Source organism: Acomys russatus, chromosome 14, assembly GCF_903995435.1.
Source record: "Acomys russatus chromosome 14, mAcoRus1.1, whole genome shotgun sequence".
Classification (NCBI taxonomy): Eukaryota; Metazoa; Chordata; class Mammalia; order Rodentia; family Muridae; genus Acomys; species Acomys russatus.
The window spans coordinates 53,195,649-53,213,718 of NC_067150.1; the positions used below are offsets into that span (position 1 = coordinate 53,195,649).

Genomic DNA, 18,070 nt, shown 5'->3' on the forward strand with positions numbered 1-18,070 from the left:
TAAAGAAACACCAGCCTTGAGACGCAGGCCAGCTCACAGCTCTGTGAGGGCTCCTGGGAAACACCACCCATGCACTACCCTGCCTCCGTGCCTTCCCAGAATACCCCACTCACTTTCCTGTCTGTCCACCTAAATTCCATAAGGCTATGTTCCTCTCAGAGAGGGGTGTGTGTCTGTGTGTGTGTGTGTGTGTGTGTGTGTGTGTGTGTGTGAACTCATTCTGTCTTTACAATCTGATCCCATAGAGAGCTTAGGCTTACTTTATAAATGAGCATATAGAGGCACAGGGAAAAAACAGAAATTAGCTTCCAGCCCAGGCAGTTTGGAAATAATCCCTGCTACTAGCCACAGGCTGCTGCTAATGATGATACCAAATTCATCTGCTGTGGACAGAGTACTCTCTTGAGAAGCTCAGCGTCATGGGCAGGAGGGCCCTCCCTAAGGACAGGCATGTCCTATCAGTGGGCTGGGGGTGACCAGTGAGTATGGAGCTTGGCTCTGGGTTTTGGAGTCTGGGAGAGTCAGCTACATCAAGACCTTTCAGAGAGACTAAAGGGGAAAGCTTTTGGTTACAGGAACAGGAGCTATTACTTCCCATCCCCGAGTGGCTGGGACCTGCAGCTTTACCTATGGGAGAGGGTGGGTCTGGCCCCGGTTCATCTGTTGTTCTATTTATTTATTATGTATAGAGTATTCTGCCTGCACGTGAGCTAGCAGGGCAGAAGAGAGCACCAGATCTCATTACAGATGGTTGTGAGCCACCATGTGGTTGCTGAGAATCGAACTCATGACCTTTGGAAGAACAGCCAGCGCTCTTAACCTCTGAGCCATCTCTCCAGCCCATCATCTGTTATTCTAACACAGTGGTTCTCAACCTTCCTAATGCTGTGACCCTTTAATTCTTCATGTTATGGTGACCCCACCCCCCCATCCCCACCATAAAATTATTTTCATTGTTACTTCCTAAGTAATTTTGTTACTGTTATGTATCACAATGTAAATATTCATGTTTTCTGATGGTCTGAGGGGACCCCTATGAAAGGCGTGTTTGACCTCCAGTGGGGTCATGACCCACAGGTTGAGAACCACTGTTCTAATCTATCAGGAACCTTGGATTCACAGCTAGAGGCAGAAACAGGCCAGATTCAGCTTCTGTCTCTTCTCCCGTTCAACAGGTGGCTCTTCTAGTAAAGGCAGTCACAGGGGCAAGGGACCCCAGGTTGGTGGGATTCACTTGTAAGGCCAGCGCTGGGGAGGCACAGACTGTGGATCCCTAGGGCTCCTTAGCCAGGGATCCTAGCCTCGTCAGTGACTTTCAGGAGAGTCTGTCGCCAACAGAAAGTGCAAGGCACCTAAGGGCCACCCAGGGCTCCTCACCTTCACATACACATAAACAAACACAAGCGCTAGCCGAGAGGGCCAAGCATCACCTTCCTGGCACCGTGCAGATTTCCTGCGGGGGTTCACCCAGGAGCTCTGCTCCAGCGGACCAGGGACCCTTCACTCAGGGAGCTGTCTGGCCCAAGGTGTTCTGCCGAGGCCGACTGGAGCCGAGGTGGGCGCCAAGTGTTGCATGCACTGCCAAGAGCAAAGGGGCCTCAGACCTATCTGAAAATACAGCAGGAAGCCTGAAAACCTAGAAGCGGGGGCTTTCTGGGGGGGAGGAATGGGTGTTTGAGATGGGCCAGGTGACAGGTAAAGGTGTTCACTGTCAGTCCCAGTTAATGCTACCCTGTCACATGGACACCGATTCAAAAGTATTTGAATTTGTTCACAACCCTCCTATGTTCTGCCATAGAAAATAAGCCTTGGGGAAGTTAAGGAATTTGTCTAAGACTGTACTGGGGACTGGTGGCACAAGGGCAAGATCCGGGAGCTTTGAGTACCATGTTAAATATGTCTCAGAGGGGCGGGACAGATTGAGTTCAGTTTCCCGCTCATAAGCACCTGTAACTCCAGTTCCAGAGAACCAGATGCTCTCTGCTGCCCTCCACAGAAACTCATGCATGTGGCACACAGACAGACAAATAAAAATAAAAACAAATCTTTTTTTAAAAGGCGTGTGTCAGGGGCTCAGCACACAGCTAGCCTAGAAGGACTTCTCCAAATGCTCATTTTTATTAGAGCCCCCAGGAAGCAGTTGGGGGGTGTGCAGCTCAGTTGGTAGAGGGCACGCCCGGCCAGCACATAGAGTCCCTTTCCCAGCACTGCATAAATCAGCTGTAGTGGCACGTGCCTGTTTCCCCAGCACTCAGAAGCTGGAGACAGGAGGGTCAGAAGTTAAGACCTTTCTTGTCTGCATAGCCAGCTCAAGGCCCCTGTGTCAAAAAAAAAAAAAAAAAAAAAAAAAAAAAGGAAAGGAGAGATAGAAAAGAGAGGAGGGGTAAGGGAAGGGGGGGGACTTCGGGTTGAGGGTTTGGACCTCATCCCATGTAATAAGGAGCCTGAAAGCCTTCCAGTGGGAAGCCTGGCAAGAAATGAGTCAGGAACCTTCCAAGCAACATGGTGGAGCTGCCCAGGGCAGAGCCTCTAAGAAACTCCCTGTCTGAGCCAAGCTGACAGTGAGGACTCATGGGACAGACTCGTGATCACTGATTAGAAAGGATGGGAAACAGAGGTGGGAAGTAGAAGCCAACGCTTACTAGAGCTCTGACTTGAGCAAGCAGGAGGTGGTACCCAGAGCCAGGGACCTGAGAAGAAAGGCAGGGGGAGTCACAGAGGTGGGACTCCATCAGCCTGGTCAGGCTCAGCTTGGCTGTAGATCCAGTGTTTGAAGATAAGGTTTAGGAGTTCCTTGTCCAGAGATGTTGGGGAATGGGAGGTTGCTGCTAGGCATGTTAAAGGAAAAGCCCCGTGGTTAATCCTGAGTTATTGACAATTCAGAGCAAGCCCAGCTATGGGGTAGAGGAGAGGATGGTAGGGATGGAGGACAGGATGGGGCTGGGGCCATGGCAACCAGTTTTAGTGATTAGAGAGAACTGGACAGTGGAGTATTGAGCTCTGTGTGTGTGTGTGTGTGTGTGTGTGTGTATGTGTGTGTGTGTGTGTGTGAAGTGTATACTTGTGAGAGAAAAGAAAAGAGCAAAAATGATAAGGGTAACCTCCTCCTGGACAAATCTTGCAAGAGCAGACACAATGGCTAACTTTCATACTACAGTGGGGCCAAGAGGGAGGAAGAAGCCAGCACCAGCATCCTGAGGGACAGATGAGTGACCCTGTGGAGTTGGAAAACAGGAGGAGGGGTTTCCTCAGCAGCAGAAAAAAAAAAAAAAAAAAAAAAAAAAAAAAAAAAAAAAAAAATCAAAGAGGACAGGGGCAGCAATACCCAACTCCACCAGCAGCAGCTCACCACTCCACTTCTGTAGCCCCGCAGACAAGCCTGTGGTGCCTCTCAGCCTCTGGGCAGATGTTCGTGACCCCATCCTCCTTTCTCTACCAGGTGCACCAGATCCCAGCCCTGATAGGCTGGGGTCAGCCCACGGTGGCCTGTGAGGGCCAAGCTGTGAACATTTCAAAGGCCTTAGAAGCCAGTGGTTAATCCTGGCCATCATTAAGACTTAGTTAAATAGATCAAAGTAACAGAAGTCCTAAATACTTAGTGGCTGGATCTGCGTGATGGAGTTACGGATGTAGTGAGAGTGCTTCTCCTTAGACCTCAACATTTGGTGATGCCTCTTGGGGAACAAGAAGGGAGGCAAGGAGGGGACACTTACACCATAGGCACTGCAAACACTACAGGTCAGGGTATACCACAGCCAGCATACGTAGGAACAAGCTTGTTATAGAACCCTCCACAGGGGTCCTGCATCCTCAAGTCTCTTCCAAAAACCCATCAAGTCTCATGGGAGACAGGCAGGCGGGCGGCAGCCTCGGCGGGGAGGGGGGCCTCACGTACCCAGGCTGAAGAGATTGACGGCACCATAGTCCAGAAAATAGCAGATATGCCGGGCGTTCCTGGACATGGAGCTGAAAGTGTGCGCGCAGCTGGATGCAAGGGGGTACACGCAGCTGGTGCACATGTACACGAGCATGGGCCATGAGTAGTTGTCATTCTGGATGTCTGTCATATACAGTGCAGTCACGAATCTCCACATAAAGAACCTAGAACAGAACATGCACCGACTGAGGCCCCTCTTGATTGTTTTCTTCCTTCCGCCCACCACCACTGGGGGGCGCTCCATCCTCTGAGTTGTCACCAGTGAAATAACATGTCCTAGAGAGGCTGTGTGTGGAGGTGGACGGCGGGTGGTGTGTGTGTGTGTGTGTGTGTGTGTGTGTGTGTGTGTGTGTGTGTGCCTTCTTTACTTAAAGCAGTGAGTTGGGGACAGACAGACAGACAAGGAGCGTTAAGAGGACAGTCCTTAGGGATTACATCCTTCCTACAGCATCCTTCTAGAGATATTCTCCAGTCTCAGCCTACAAACCTCTAGGAATGAAGGTCTCATCCCCTCTCATGGTAGCTCTGAGTATTGGGAGCTTCCTTCTAAGCCATATTATTTACAAGGCCTGTAGCCATACGCAGGTCCTCCCTACACAAGCCCTCCCCTTCCACAAACCACTACTGAAAGGCAAGGTTCCCCTCTCCCACAGTGTTTATGAAGGAAGGGGACTCTGAAAATCTCTTCACCCATCACTGAAGGAGGGTCCCAAAGCCTGTCTGCTACAAGTGTGGTCTTTTCCTATTTTCTAGCATAGGGGGCGCTTAAGTTGTTTGGTCTTCCTCCCAAATTTTCCTTTTGTCAACAACAGATTATTCCTCATCCTGCTTATTTGGATGTCCTGGGTGCAGACTTTTCTAGGCTCTCCGCCGCCGTGCTGCTTTTGGAGCAGGGCATCTAAGAGCCTGGCTTGGTGCTGGGAGCTGGAAGCAGTGCAGATAGCTTAGCCGTGTATGGACGTCAAGATACACAAGCAATGGTAGGCATTACGTCATGGCACAAAATTCAAAAAGCCGCAGCGTAGACAGACATAACGGCACAGGTACTTGGGAAGTGAAGGAAGGAGGGTCATCCTTAGCTATACAGAGTTCAAGGCCAGCCTGGGCTACGTGAGACCCACAAAACTAAACCAAGCCAACAAGAGATCGCAGGCTAACTATGGTCCATCCTCCAGCCGGAACACCTGTTCAGACTCCTTAGCGTCTCAGGCACAGAAAATGTGATCTCTGAGGGAGACGAGCAACGGGAAGATCAGGGGAGGCATGACGGGGCTGGGGCGCTATTGCCACAGTCAGGGCTTTCTAGAAAAGCTCTGGAGGGCACACAGGTGGCGCAGCAGCTCCAGGGAGGAAACTCAGGGGCTCTAGTCCCTTCTGCACGCTTCAGTTTGTCCGCACGTGCAGGTTGCTGTTGACATTACTGTGAAACAGGGCCCTGGGACCCTGGGCAGCAGAGCCATGATCTTTCTGCCTCAACTTTTCAAGTTCTAGGATTACGGATATGGACCACCACACTCAGTGTAAAGTCTTTAGTTATTTTGTACGTATTATTATGTATATGGAATGTGGTGTTGTCTGGTGGTGGTGGTATGTGAGTGTGAGTGTGTGTGTGTGTGTATGTGTGTGTGTGTGTCTGTCTGCCTGTGCACATGCATACTATGTCATGTATGTAGAAGCCAGAGAACAACTTTATGGAGTCACGTTTTTTTTTGTTCTACCTTTATGTAGGTTTTGGAGACCAAACTCGGGCTGCCAGGCTTGCTCGCCAATTCTCTTTACACATTGGCCCATCTTGCCAGCCTCAAATTTCTATGTAAGCAAAAATAAATTAACATGGATAACGGCCTTCTTGAGCCACTGCCCAGACTGCAGGCCCCAGGGCAGTCAAGATTCTCTACAGATCACCCCAAGACTGTTTTCTACCCCCCATCAGTTGCTGGATCCCCGCTCTGTCTTCTGACATCTAGTTGGGCCGGCTGGGCCTACCTTGGGGCTCATGTCCACTTGCCACACTCAAGGACTCTCTACGCATCTCGTCTGCTCAACCTGACTCTAAGGATTTGTTCAGGCCTGGCCGGGGCCACCCTCTGTGTCCTGCACCAAGGACGCCTTCCCCTCTCCAACTGCATCTATGCCAGCGCACAGCGGCCTAAGTAGAAGAGTGAGTGACCTGCTGACCTCTGAGATCTTCCCAGGCCTGACAAATACCCAACTCTCCAGATTTCTAGGTTTTATTTTGTCAGATTTAACCAAAATATCCCAGCGGGGATGAGGGTGGGGGTGGGGGTGGCTGCATCTACAGTGAACATACACAGACATTTTCCTGTCCTTATTGTGTGAAGAGTGTAACAACCTTTGACATAACATTTACTTTGCCTCCTGTGTTTTAAGGAATCTAGGGATGATTGAAAGAGCATGGGAAGGTGGGCAGAGGCATACGGAAACACTGTGCCACTTGATACAGAGAGAACTTACAGGCTCTGGTGACTTTTAGGGGACCCTAGAACCAGTCCCCACAGATGCCCAGCAGGGAGTTGCACCATGATGTGGGATGTAACCAAGCAAAGGCACAGGTGTGCAAAGCTGGTCTTTACTCCACCTTTCTCAGGAAGGAGCCTCCTGGCCTTCCTGGAACCCCCATTCCATCACCCTTACTTCTGCCACCTTGGCTCCTAGCTAGCCCCATGAAAGGTGACCAATGGTTACCACAATCCTCGGACAATTACAAGCACCCACAACCATGCCTATGCCTTTGTTGTTGTTGTTTACAGAAAGGGTCTCATGTAGCCCAGGCTAGCCTCAAACTCACTGTGTAGTTGAGGATGGCCTTGAACTTCTGGCCCTCCAGCCTCCACCTCCAGAGTGCTAGGTTATAACATTGGGGCTTCCGTGCCTGGTTTATGCAGCTCTTAGGGAGTGAACCTAGGGCTTCTTGCACACACTCAACAAACTGAGCTACGTCTCAGGCTCCTCTATCTTTGTCTTTGTCAGGGTCTTCTCTCAGTCCCCACAGCAGCCTCAAGAAATGGACAGAGAATCACACTTGCTCTAACAGGCAGATAACGCCAGGCTCAGAGAGATGAAGTGACTTGCTCAAGTTAGTGACATTTTAATAAAGATTTCTTGAAGACCAGCAAAGCCTGCAAGACTGAAGGAGATGAAGACAAATGCTATCCGGTCAATAGAAGAGCAAGAATCCCACAGCAATCCACAGCCTGACACTTAGTCCGTGACAGTCCCACCTCCTTCCCCCTCTGTCACACAAGCATCTGTACCCACAGGGGGACCTCCAGGCTCTAGCTCAAACACCTCCCTGACACCAGCTGTGTTTTTAAAAAGGCTAGTCCCTGGGGATCCAGAATGAGATGGGCTGGCCCCCCCGGGGGGGGGGAGGGGCTGGAGGTACCAGAAGGGTAGCAAGTGCGTCCAGATGTTGAGGGTCTCATTGGTCATTTGGAAGAGGCTGAGGATACAGGCAGTGGCGGAACTCTGTGGGTGTCGGTAGCCAAAGAGGATGCCCTGCTCATGGAACACCTGTGGAGGGGAGACAAGGAAGGGGCAAGGAGGTGAGACAAAGGGAGGGCTAGCTCTGGCTAGCATCAAGTTCCCTGAGTGATTGAATAGTTCCTTGACCTTCTTGCCTTTGTCCACTCTCTTCCCAGGAGCTTTTAAGATCCCCTGTCCTGCAAGCAGTCCCAAGCCAGTTAGGATCCAAGGGCCACGCTGGCTTTGGGAGTTGCAGTCTGGCTTTTGCATTCCTGGCTGTTCTTACCCTTGGCATGAATGTTGTCTAAGAGTCCGTGTTTGCACTCTGCCTGAGGCCTATGGCCTGGTCTTTAGATGTCTTCGTGGTTGGCTCGCATGTATGCTGTCTGCCTGAGCCAGCTTGCCCTGGATGTCAGAGGCTGGCAGGGCGATCTCTGCAGAAGATCTTCCCAGGGGGATGATGTCTTCACAAGACGCTTCATAAAGGCCTTTTGATGATGGGGCCTATGACGCTAAAGACTGGACTGTGGAAGAGGAGGCTGGCCACAGCAGGATCATAGAGCCGTGGTCCCTGGAGAGACTGCTTGGTAAGCACTGCTTTCTCTTCCCAAAACACCTCTAGTAAGAAACCTAGACTGGTCAGGTGAGACTGGGGCTCTTGGCTTATTTGGAGTGTCATATTATATCCATTTAAAATGTGTAAAGTGACCCCAGTGCTGGAGAGGTTAGAGACAGAGGGATTCCTGAGGTTTGCTGGCCAGCCATTCTAGCCAATTGGTGAGTCCTGAGTTTAGTAAGAGACCCTACCACAAAGAATATAGTGGCAGCTGGGTGTGGTGGCACCCGGTACTCAGGAGGCAGAATCAGGCACATCTCTGTGAGTTCAAGGCCAGGCTTAGGTAGCAAATTGCAAGCTAGCCAAGGATACATAGTGAGACCATATCTCAAAAAAAAAAAAAAAAAAAAAAAAGCAAAGAAGTAGATAAGGTCATGGTGAAGTAATGAAGAAGATGCCCGATGGCAACCCCTGGGCTGCAGCAGGTGCACACACATGCACCCATACACACAGTAACTAACACACCAGGGCAAGTGGGCCCCCGTCTCAGAATGAAGAAAAGCCGAATGTATTCCTGCCATGACTGTAAGAGCTACAGAAATGTACTCATTCACTGTGGGGCAGAGACCGGGGAAAACACAGAAAAGGAAAGAGTTCCATGTATTGAGCATTTGGATAACAAGAAACACATCCTCCTGTTTGTGTTCCTTAGCTCAAGGTTTCTTTACACTCCTGGCATCTGGGCCAGATGGCTCTGTGCTGTGGAAGACTGGCCTATAGTATATCTGCACTGTCTACCTGCTACTTGCTGCAAGTGCTCACTCTAACCAAAACCCCTTTTTCCACGGCATGTTGTGACAAGTCAAAATGTCTCCACAAATATTGGACAGGTCTCCCGGAGGCAACACCTAATTCTGGTTAGGAGCCACTTGACTTTGTTTCGTGACAGAGGCTCACTCTGTAGCGCAGGCTGGCCTCGAACCCTTGGCAGTCTCCTGCTTCGGCCTCCCAAACACTGAGGCTACAGTGTAAAGCCATCATGCCTCGCTAGAGCCATTCATTGATTTCAATGGTTCAAAGACTGTTGTGACCTTTGCAGGTAAATTATAGCTAGTGAGATGGCTTTTGTGGGTAAAGGTGCTAACTGCCAAGCCTGACGACCTGAGTTCGATTCCCAAGCCCACATGGTGGAAGGAGAAAACTGACTCCTGCAAGTTGTCTTCTGACCTCCACACATGCATGCATGAATGGACACAGACAGACAGACAGACAGACACAAACACACACACACACACACACACACACACACACACACTAATTATACAGGAATGGGCTGTCAGAGACGAATTATTACAGGGGCTCTGCATGATAGAGTCATAACACTTTCTAAAGCTTCCACTTTGCTTTCTTGGAGGAGCAGAAGGCTTCAGGAGCCCCACCGGCTCAGCGTGCTGAAGCCTTGGGTTCCATCCACAGCACTGAAAATAAAAACGAAGCATCGTACAAAGCGCAGCAGCTCCCACCTCTCGCTGTTCAGGCCAAGTGTTCCCACAGAACTATAAAAGAGAGTAAGCAAAAAGGCATGTTTGAAAAAGCTAGGCCTGCCTGGGCCGGGCAGTGGTGACAGATGCCTTTAATCCCAGCACTCGGGAGACAGAGGCAGGCGGGTCGCTGTGAGTTCAAGGCCAGCCTGGTCTACAAAGCCAGTCTTGGACAGCCAAGGCTACACAGAGAAACCCTGTCTAAAAAAAACCAGAAAAGCCAGGCATGGTGGCGCACGCCTTTAATCCCAGCACTCGGGAGGCAGAGGCAGGCGGATCGCTGTGAGTTCGAGGCCAGCCTGGTCTACAAAGTGAGTCCAGGATGACCAAGGCTACACAGAGAAACCCTGTCTCGAAAAACCAAAAAAATAAATAAAAAAATAAATTAAAAAAAAAAAAAAAAAAAAAAAACAGAAAAGAAAAGAAAAAGAAAAAGAAAAGGCCAGGCCTGGTGGCACATGCCTGAAATCTTAGCACATGGGAGCCCGAGGCAGTAAGATCTCTACAAGTCCAAGGCCAACCTGGCATACATAGCAAGACTTCATCTCAAAAAAAGGAAGAAACAGGACGTTTTCCGTTCTGCTGCTGTGATAAAAAATACTCTGAGCAAAAGGAATTTGGAAATGGAAAGGTTTGCTCTTTATAATCCTAGCTCTCAGTCCATCGCCAAAGGAAGTCAAAATTGGAGCTCAAGGCAAGCCTGCTTGCCATTCCACACATTACCGCCAATCAAGAAACTCATTCCACAGGCAGTAAATACAGTAGGAACCGAGAGAATGCTGCTCGCTAACCTGCTTGCCCACAGGCTCAGGCTCAGCTAGCGTTCTAACGCAGCCCAGGACCACCTGCCCAGGGAATGGTGCTGCCCACAGTGGGCAGGGTCCTCCTACATGAGAACAATCCGACCTAGGCGGTTCCTCAATTGGGGCTCACCTCTCTGATGACTCTAGGCTGTGTCAAGTTGACAGTTAAAACTAACCAGGGCAGTGGATATTTGTGGCTTTCTGATGTTAGCAACAAATTTTTAGGAAACCGTTAAGTTCAGTTCTGGGCAAACTGGTTAGACAGTGGGAGTAGGGACAGAAGTAGATGAATGGTTTCATTAAAAAAAATACAATTTGGGGGCTGAAGAGAGTGTGAATCAGTTAAGAGCACTTGCTGTTCTTACGCAAGACCTGGGTTCAGTTTCTAATACCAACATGGTGACTCATAACCACTTGCAACTCTGCTTCCAGGGAATTTGACACTGTCTTTTGGCTCCCTTGAGCACCAGGCACATAGTTTGACTGGGGGCAAGTGAGAGAGGGAAGATGGGGGCGGATAGGAAGGATCAAGATACATTGTATACATCTGTCAAATTGCCAAAGAATAAGTAAAAGCTGTTGTAAACTCATATATAAGAAATCACTGAATATATTCTTTAAAAAAAAAGAGAAATAGAATTTGAGTTAGGTTTGGGCCTTAGCTAATGAAAGTGATTTACTTAGATTTAAAAAAAAAAAAAAAGAAAATCAGTGGCTGGAGAGATGGCTCAGAGGTTAAGAGCACTGTCTGCTCTTTCAGAGGTCCTAAGTTCAATTCCCAGCAACCACGTAGTGGCTCACAACCATCTACAAAGAGATCTGGCGCCCTCTTCTGGTGTGCAGGCTTACATGTAGTCAGAACACTATATACATAGTAAATAAATAAAATTTTTAAAATTCATCTTAAAATCCACCTTTTCGAGAAAGGATCTGGAGTAGCCCAGGATGGCCTTGAACCTCAGATTCCTCCTGCCTCCAGAATGTTGGGATTATGGCATGTACCACCACATCCATTTTATGGGGTTCTGGAGATTAGAAACCCAGGACTTCTAGCATACCAGGCAAGCATTCTGCCACTGAGGCACATCCCAGCTCTCCTTTCAGTTTTGGATTCAGCGGTCTGCTGATGTACCTGGCTTACAGTGGACAGACTTCTTTCTACAATGGGCCCAGGAATTTTTACCTATAGTTTCCACTAGGGCTATGGACAAGGAAGCAAATGGGCCTCCTGCCTTTGATGCACGTGAAATAGGCTGTCTTTAGTCTGGGAGCATTCAGAAGGTCCTCTCTCAGAAAAGGTGGCTCCCAGAGGCTTCTCATTAATCCACCAGACTACTTTTCAAGTGTTTGCTTTTTTTCTTTCCAATTAAAAAAAAAAAAAAGGCAGGGTGTGTGTGTGTGTGTGTAGGGACTGGGAAGATGGCTCAGAACTAAGAACACTCCTTGCTCTTGCATAAGACCAGTGCAGTGCTCAGTTTTCAGTACTGACATGCCGACTCCCAACCGTTAACTCCAGTTCTAGGGGATCTAGCGCCCTCTTCTGGGCTTTTTGGGTACTGCATGCATGTGGTACACAGGCATACAAGCTAGCAAAATGCTCATTACACATAAAGGAAATACACCTTTTTAAAGTTTTCAAATGAACTAATGTATTGGCTGCTTACTAACATGCAAAGACTCTGGAAAGGAGCATTTATAATCAATAGTTTGCCCCTTCGTGTGAATTAGCTAAGCAGATCCTTGTTTTAAAGTATGAGGTAACATCCAGCAGGGGAGGCTTTATTCAGGACCACTGTGGCATAGGCAAAGGGGAGTCTAGCCCCCAAGAGCAGCCTGAGATCTGTCTAGTAGTCGGGAAATCCCTAAGAGACCAAGGCCAGCCTGGCTAAACCAACCTGATATGATTCTTGCTGAAAATAAGCCAAGAGTGACGGGCCTTGTCTGGGAGAGTGGAAATCGATGAAAGGGATCTGCTGGCAGGTCTGCCTGACCAGAACGGTCACTCACAAACTTCCCGGGTGAGTGAGCAAGCAACCAGCAGCTGTGCTCCTCTTTGTGGGTCTAGCATTGTGGCCAGCACAGGTACACACAGTCAAAAGGCGGAAGGGAAGGGCAGGGATAGTCAATCACCTTTAAAAGCCTGGCCCCCGGCTGGGGATATGACTCAATCAGGTATGCACTTGTTTAGCAAGCACTGGGTCTGTGCCTGGGTATGGCATAAACCAGGCAGAGTGCGTGACCCTCTAATCCCAGCACTCAGGAGGCAGAGGCAGGCGGATCGTTGTGAGTTCAAGGCCAGCCTGGGCTACATTGCTGAAAACAGGTCAGGGTGATCAAGCTTATCTGAGGTTGATTTAAAAGGAGGAAGAGGAAGAAGAGGAGGAAGAGGATCTGGACTTTGCTACTTTGTGCATTCCTCTTTTTCCCCATCCTTTATCTCCCCCGCCACACCCCGTTCTACCTCCTATTACTAGAGAAAAAAGGATTGAGGGAGAGGGGGAGAGAGAGAGAGAGAGAGAGAGAGAGAGAGAGAGAGAGAGAGAGAGAGATATTCCTGAATCTCATTTCTTTCTTCTTGTTTCTTCTTTGGGCATGACTACTAACAAGCTGCAACCAACACCTCGATCAACCACCAACATCTCGGGGGAGGGGTGGCAGGGGTGGGGTTCTACATTTATATACCCTCTGAAAAGATCCCAGAATTCCAAAAGTCATGCAATTCCAGAAACTCTCTGCAGCTGGCCAAACCACACCTCTGCTAGAGCACGAGCCAAATCATAGCCAACTGCTACGGACAGTCTGAAGCGGCCTCAGAGCCCCACCACACCTAGGAGTAAAACAAAAACATATTCTTACAGCATTTCTGTGGGTATTTTTTGTTTGTTTTTTGGTTTTTTGGTTTTTTGAGACGGGGTTTCTCTGTGTAACCTTGGCTGTCCTGGACTCGCTTTGTAGACCAGGCTGGCCTCGAACTCACAGCGACCCGCCTGCCTCTGCCTCAAAGAAACCAAAATTCCAGAATTCTTATTACAATCTGGCCCCAGATCTGAGGGTAAGAGAAGAGGTCTTTGCCACCAAAGCCAGGCTAGGTACTGATTAAAAGAGCCTGTCTCCACGTGTCCACGTGTCCTGCCATTTTAACAAGCCCAACACTACTCATGTGGTAAAGGCAGGGTTTCAGGTAGCTCCTGAGAGGCCAGGCCAGGTGGGTGGGAGATAGGAAAAGACAGCAGTCTTTTGTGACCCAGGACAGAATGACTTTTCGCTTGAAATAACACAACCGATCCATCCTCCCCTCCCCAGATCCATCCCTGCCCTCCCCAGCTTGAACCTCTGTTTACTGGACCAAATTGCTATCACTCAGGTGTGTTCCGGCTTCTAGCAGCTCTGAGCGTGAAGAGGCGTGTTCCCTCCCTCTTAACACCCCCGCCTCAGCAAAGCACTCGGAATAGAGCCGACCTTCCCAGAAGACAGGCTACATACATCAACACAGCAAAGAGGACGTTTGAAAACAATTTTGTATTCCAAGCTCAGTTTGATTCCCAGCGGCAAATTACAAGCATCGCCTCGCTACTCCGAAGCCTGGCTTCGTTTCCGGCGACCCGGCTCCCTCGGAGTTAGGCGGCACCTGCATATTTGCACAGCAGAATTGATTTGTAGGGTTCCACTTCCGCGTCTATGGCAGCAGACTGGGCAATTGGGAGTGAAATGAAACCAAGTCGTGTGCAGCCTGTTAGGAGTGACACTGTCCCGGCATCGGGAAGAGCTAATCGGCCAGTCTGCTCTTCTTCGGCTGGCAATAGGCTCGGCACTACAAAAGCCCCTGGCAGTGAGACCGCAGTGCACTGGCCAGCTGAAGCCTGAAAGTCCAGCCTTTGGTTTTTCTAGCTAATTAGACTGCAAACCAACCGAGGGCAAATAAATGAGCCTGTGGTAAGTAACAGTAGATTTCGATGGTGAGAAAAGAGAAGGGGGAAGGAAAGGCAGATGCCTTCCAGCATGTGTTCTTCACTTCCTGCCCAAAACCACCTTGTAAAGAAGAGTGCTTTAGTGCTGGAGCATGGCTCAGAGGTTAAGAGCACAGCTGCTCTTCCAAAGGTCCTGAGTTCAATTCCCAGAAACCACAAGGTGGCTCCCAAGCATTTGGCGCCCTCTTCTGGTGTGAAGGTGTACATGCAGGCAGGTAGAACACTACACATAATAAATAAATCTTTTTTTAAAAAATGCACCCTCTCCCATAGGGCTGGGGAGGACACTGCTGAGAGGTGCCACGCTCATCCCTTGCCTGGCATGTGGGACTGTCCTGTCCTACCCTAAGCCCCAGTTTCTTTAAGTGAGTAAAGGAGCTGGGAGTGATGGTGCACACCTCTAATCCCAGCACTCAGGGAGGCAGAGGCAGGCGTATCACTGTGAGTTCGAGGATAGCCTGGTCTACAAAGTGAGTCCAGGACAGCCAAGTCTACACAGAGTAACTGTGTCACGAGGGGAAAAAAGCGTCATTAAGGACAGAATTATGTCTGCCCTCAAATTTATATGTTGAAATACTACCCTACCATAACATATTTGAAGATGGCCAAGACCTCCCCATGTACCCGAGGATGACCTCAGACTTCTGATCCCCCTGCCTCCACTTCCTACGTGCTGAGAATACAGGTCAAATCTAGGGCTTCATACATTCTAGGCAAAGGTTTTATCTGTGCGACACCCCAAGGCCTGACAACAGGGTCTCCCGTGAGGGTAACACTTAAAAGGAGGCCATTACAGTGGGCTGTTATGAATCTGGCTGGCAACTCTCGCATGAGGAAGTTTGGACTGACACAGAGTTTCCAGGTATGCATGTACAAAGTTAGGGCCTCACTGACACAGCAATAAGAGGGAGGCCCCAGAGGAACAGCCCTGCCCACATCATGATCTTGGTCTTCTGGTACCCAGAGCTGAGAGGAAATAGCCAGTGGGATTTAGTCCTCAGAGCATCTTCCGAGGTTGGTCAGCATCATTCCTAGTAAGCCTGCTCTTTGGCAGGTCACTGCTGGGCTCACTGCACTGGCTTGCATTTCTAACAAACTTCCTGGCCGATGCTGATGCCTCTTCTCTGTGCTGTGGGCTCCCTGCCCAGAGTCCAGTTTATCTCAGAAGTGGATGTTGCCTTTATGTAAGAGGGACAAGGTGGACACAGGGATACGGTGTTACGGTTTGAGTCTAAAATATCCTCCACTGGATCAAGTTCTGGGGTCCTGGCTGCCACTGATGGTTCCTGAGGGCTCTGACCTAGACAGTGCATGGATGCCCTGATGGATGTGTGCTCTGAGCATCATGAGAGGTCCTGAGGGCTGGAGAGATGGCTTAGAGGTTAAGAGCACCGAATGCTCTTCCAAAGGTCATGAGTTCAATTCCCAGCAACCACATGGTGGCTCACAATCACCTATAATGAGATCTGGTGTCCTCTTCTGGCTTGCAGGCAGGATATTGTATACCTAATAAATAAAGAAATCTTAAAAAAAAAAAAAAAAAAAGAGAGAGGTCCTGAAAAGCAGGAAGTGGTTAGGGGAAATCAATCCGTGGAGGTGTGTTGTGGGAACTCTATCTTGTCTTGGTCCCTTCCTGTGTCCCTTCTCTCTGCTTCCTGGCTGTTGTGGTGTGAGTGGCTGTGCCACACCCTCCCTGCTGTGAAGGACTGAAACTTCTGAAACCCTGAGCTTAATCCTTCCTCCTTTTAAGTTACCCAGGGTCACCTAAGCCTGGGTAGTTGTGGTACACAACTCAGCACTCAGGAAGCAGAGGCAGGTAGATCTCTGAGTTCTAGGCCAGCCTGGTCTACAGAGCTAGTTCCAGGACAGCCAGGGATACACAGAGGAATTCTGTCTTTTTTTTCTTTTTAAGATTTATTGCCAGGCAGTGGTGGTGCACACCTTTAATCCCAGCACATTGGGAGGCAGAAGCAGGTAGATCTCTGTGAGTTCGAGGCCAGCCTGGTCTACAAAGTGAGTTCAGAGCAGCCAGGGCTACACAGAGAGACTCTCTTTCAAAAAACCAAACCAAAAAAGAAGATTTATTAAGTATACAATGTTCTCTGTCTGCAGGTCAGAAGAGGGCACCAAATCTCATCATAAATGGTTGTGAGCCACCATGTGGTTGCTAGGAATTGAACTCAGGACCTCTGGAAGGGCAGCTAGTGCTCTTAACCTCTGAGCCATCTCTCCAACCTGAGAATCTCTGTCTTTAGAAAACAAAACAAGCCAGGCAGTGGTGGCACACACCTTTAATCCCAGAACTCAGGAGGCAGAGGCAGGCAGATGGCTGTGAGTTCGAGGCCAACCTGGTCTACAAAGCAAGTCCAGGACAGCCAGGGCTACACAGAGGAACCAAACCAAACCAAACCAAACCAAACAAAACACACAGGGGCATGAAAGGTCAACACAGGAGAAAGTCAGACACCAGGAACGTCTAGTGAGAGGTTTACAGGCAGAAAAAGGGTCAGAGTTCTGCAAGGTTGCTGGATTTTAAGATGGAGAGACGGGGTCAGGAGCCAAGGAGTTGGGGGCACTTCTAGAAGGGCAAGGAACGATTCTCTTGGAATCATCTTTAACTGGAATTCTGGCCCACCGATCCACACCACACTTGGAGTCCATAGGACAGAAGGCTATGATAGCTGGTTTGTGTTGTCTCTTCAGAGGTACGGATGAAGGCTGGGGTCTTGTGTGTGCTGGGCTAGACCCTGAGCCTCTTTGACTAAAGCCACCAAGTTTGTGAAATTTTATTAAGGAAGTAGCAGGAAGCTAATAATAAAAGTCAGAATCTGATAAAACGCCCAGAGTATTCTCCAGGGCCAGCAGGGTGCACACATCTGAGTCGCTTGCTGGGGTCAGTAGCTTTTTATTTTTTTATTTTTCTTCCAGATTTATTTATTTTTATTTTATACATGTGGGTGTTTTTCTTGCATGTAATGTCCGTGCACCGTGTGCATGTGGGGCCTGTGGAAGCCTGAAGAGGCTGTTGGATCCCTTGGAACTGGAGTCACAGACAGTTACACGATACCGTGGACTGGGAACCGAACCTGCGTCCTCTGCAAAAGCAGCTGACTCTCTTACCCACTGAGCCGCGTCTCCAGCCCCTGAACGCTTTCTGTGAAACAATTCAGAGGCATGCAGCTCACTCTCTGAATGACCCCCAGGATGAGCTAACTCCCTGAGACACATAGCCAATCTGACCTTAAACTACTTTGATTTCACCTGGTGAGAAGGCTAAGAAAAGAACGTGTGTATTTCATTTAGATAAGACATACAATGGCTAGAAGAAATCAACGAAACCAAAGATCTCCACTTTGATCTGTGGTGGGAAATTATATTAATTATGAGTTTGAGTTCCCTACTGACCTTAGGAATATAGTTAGGAGCTGAGTATGGTGGGCTACATAGCAAGAGCCCGTCTCAATCTCCTTTCCAAATTAGGTTGAACTATTTCCTTTTTCAAAGGATTTTAAAAATAGATAGTTTTTTTTGGCTGAGGATGTAGTTCAGTTGCTAGAGTGTAATAAGGGGAATTACTGGAAACTAAGGAAGATTAAAGAAAAATCTCAGCTGGGTATGTGGGGGGAAAAAAAAATTCACCCAGGCATGGCAGTGCACACCTTTAATCTCAGCACTGGGGAGGTGGACCTCTGAGTTTGAGGCCAGTTTGGTATACAGAGTGAGTTAGTTCCAGGATGGCCAAGGCTAAGTAGGAAGATGACCCTGTCTCAAAACAAACA

The 18,070-nt window shown here is 49.0% G+C and overlaps 1 protein-coding gene across 1 annotated transcript in view; it reads right to left on the reverse strand.

The window, feature by feature from the left end:
• Positions 1 to 18,070, reverse strand: part of Paqr5 (progestin and adipoQ receptor family member 5) — a 73,910-nt gene that overhangs the window by 13,456 nt on the left and 42,384 nt on the right. The window contains exons 2-3 of the mRNA XM_051156620.1: positions 7,344 to 7,471; positions 3,896 to 4,101 (exon numbers count right to left, since the gene is read on the reverse strand). Coding sequence (XP_051012577.1) covers positions 3,896 to 4,101; positions 7,344 to 7,471 — 334 coding nt within the window. The remainder of the gene's footprint in view (positions 1 to 3,895; positions 4,102 to 7,343; positions 7,472 to 18,070) is intronic.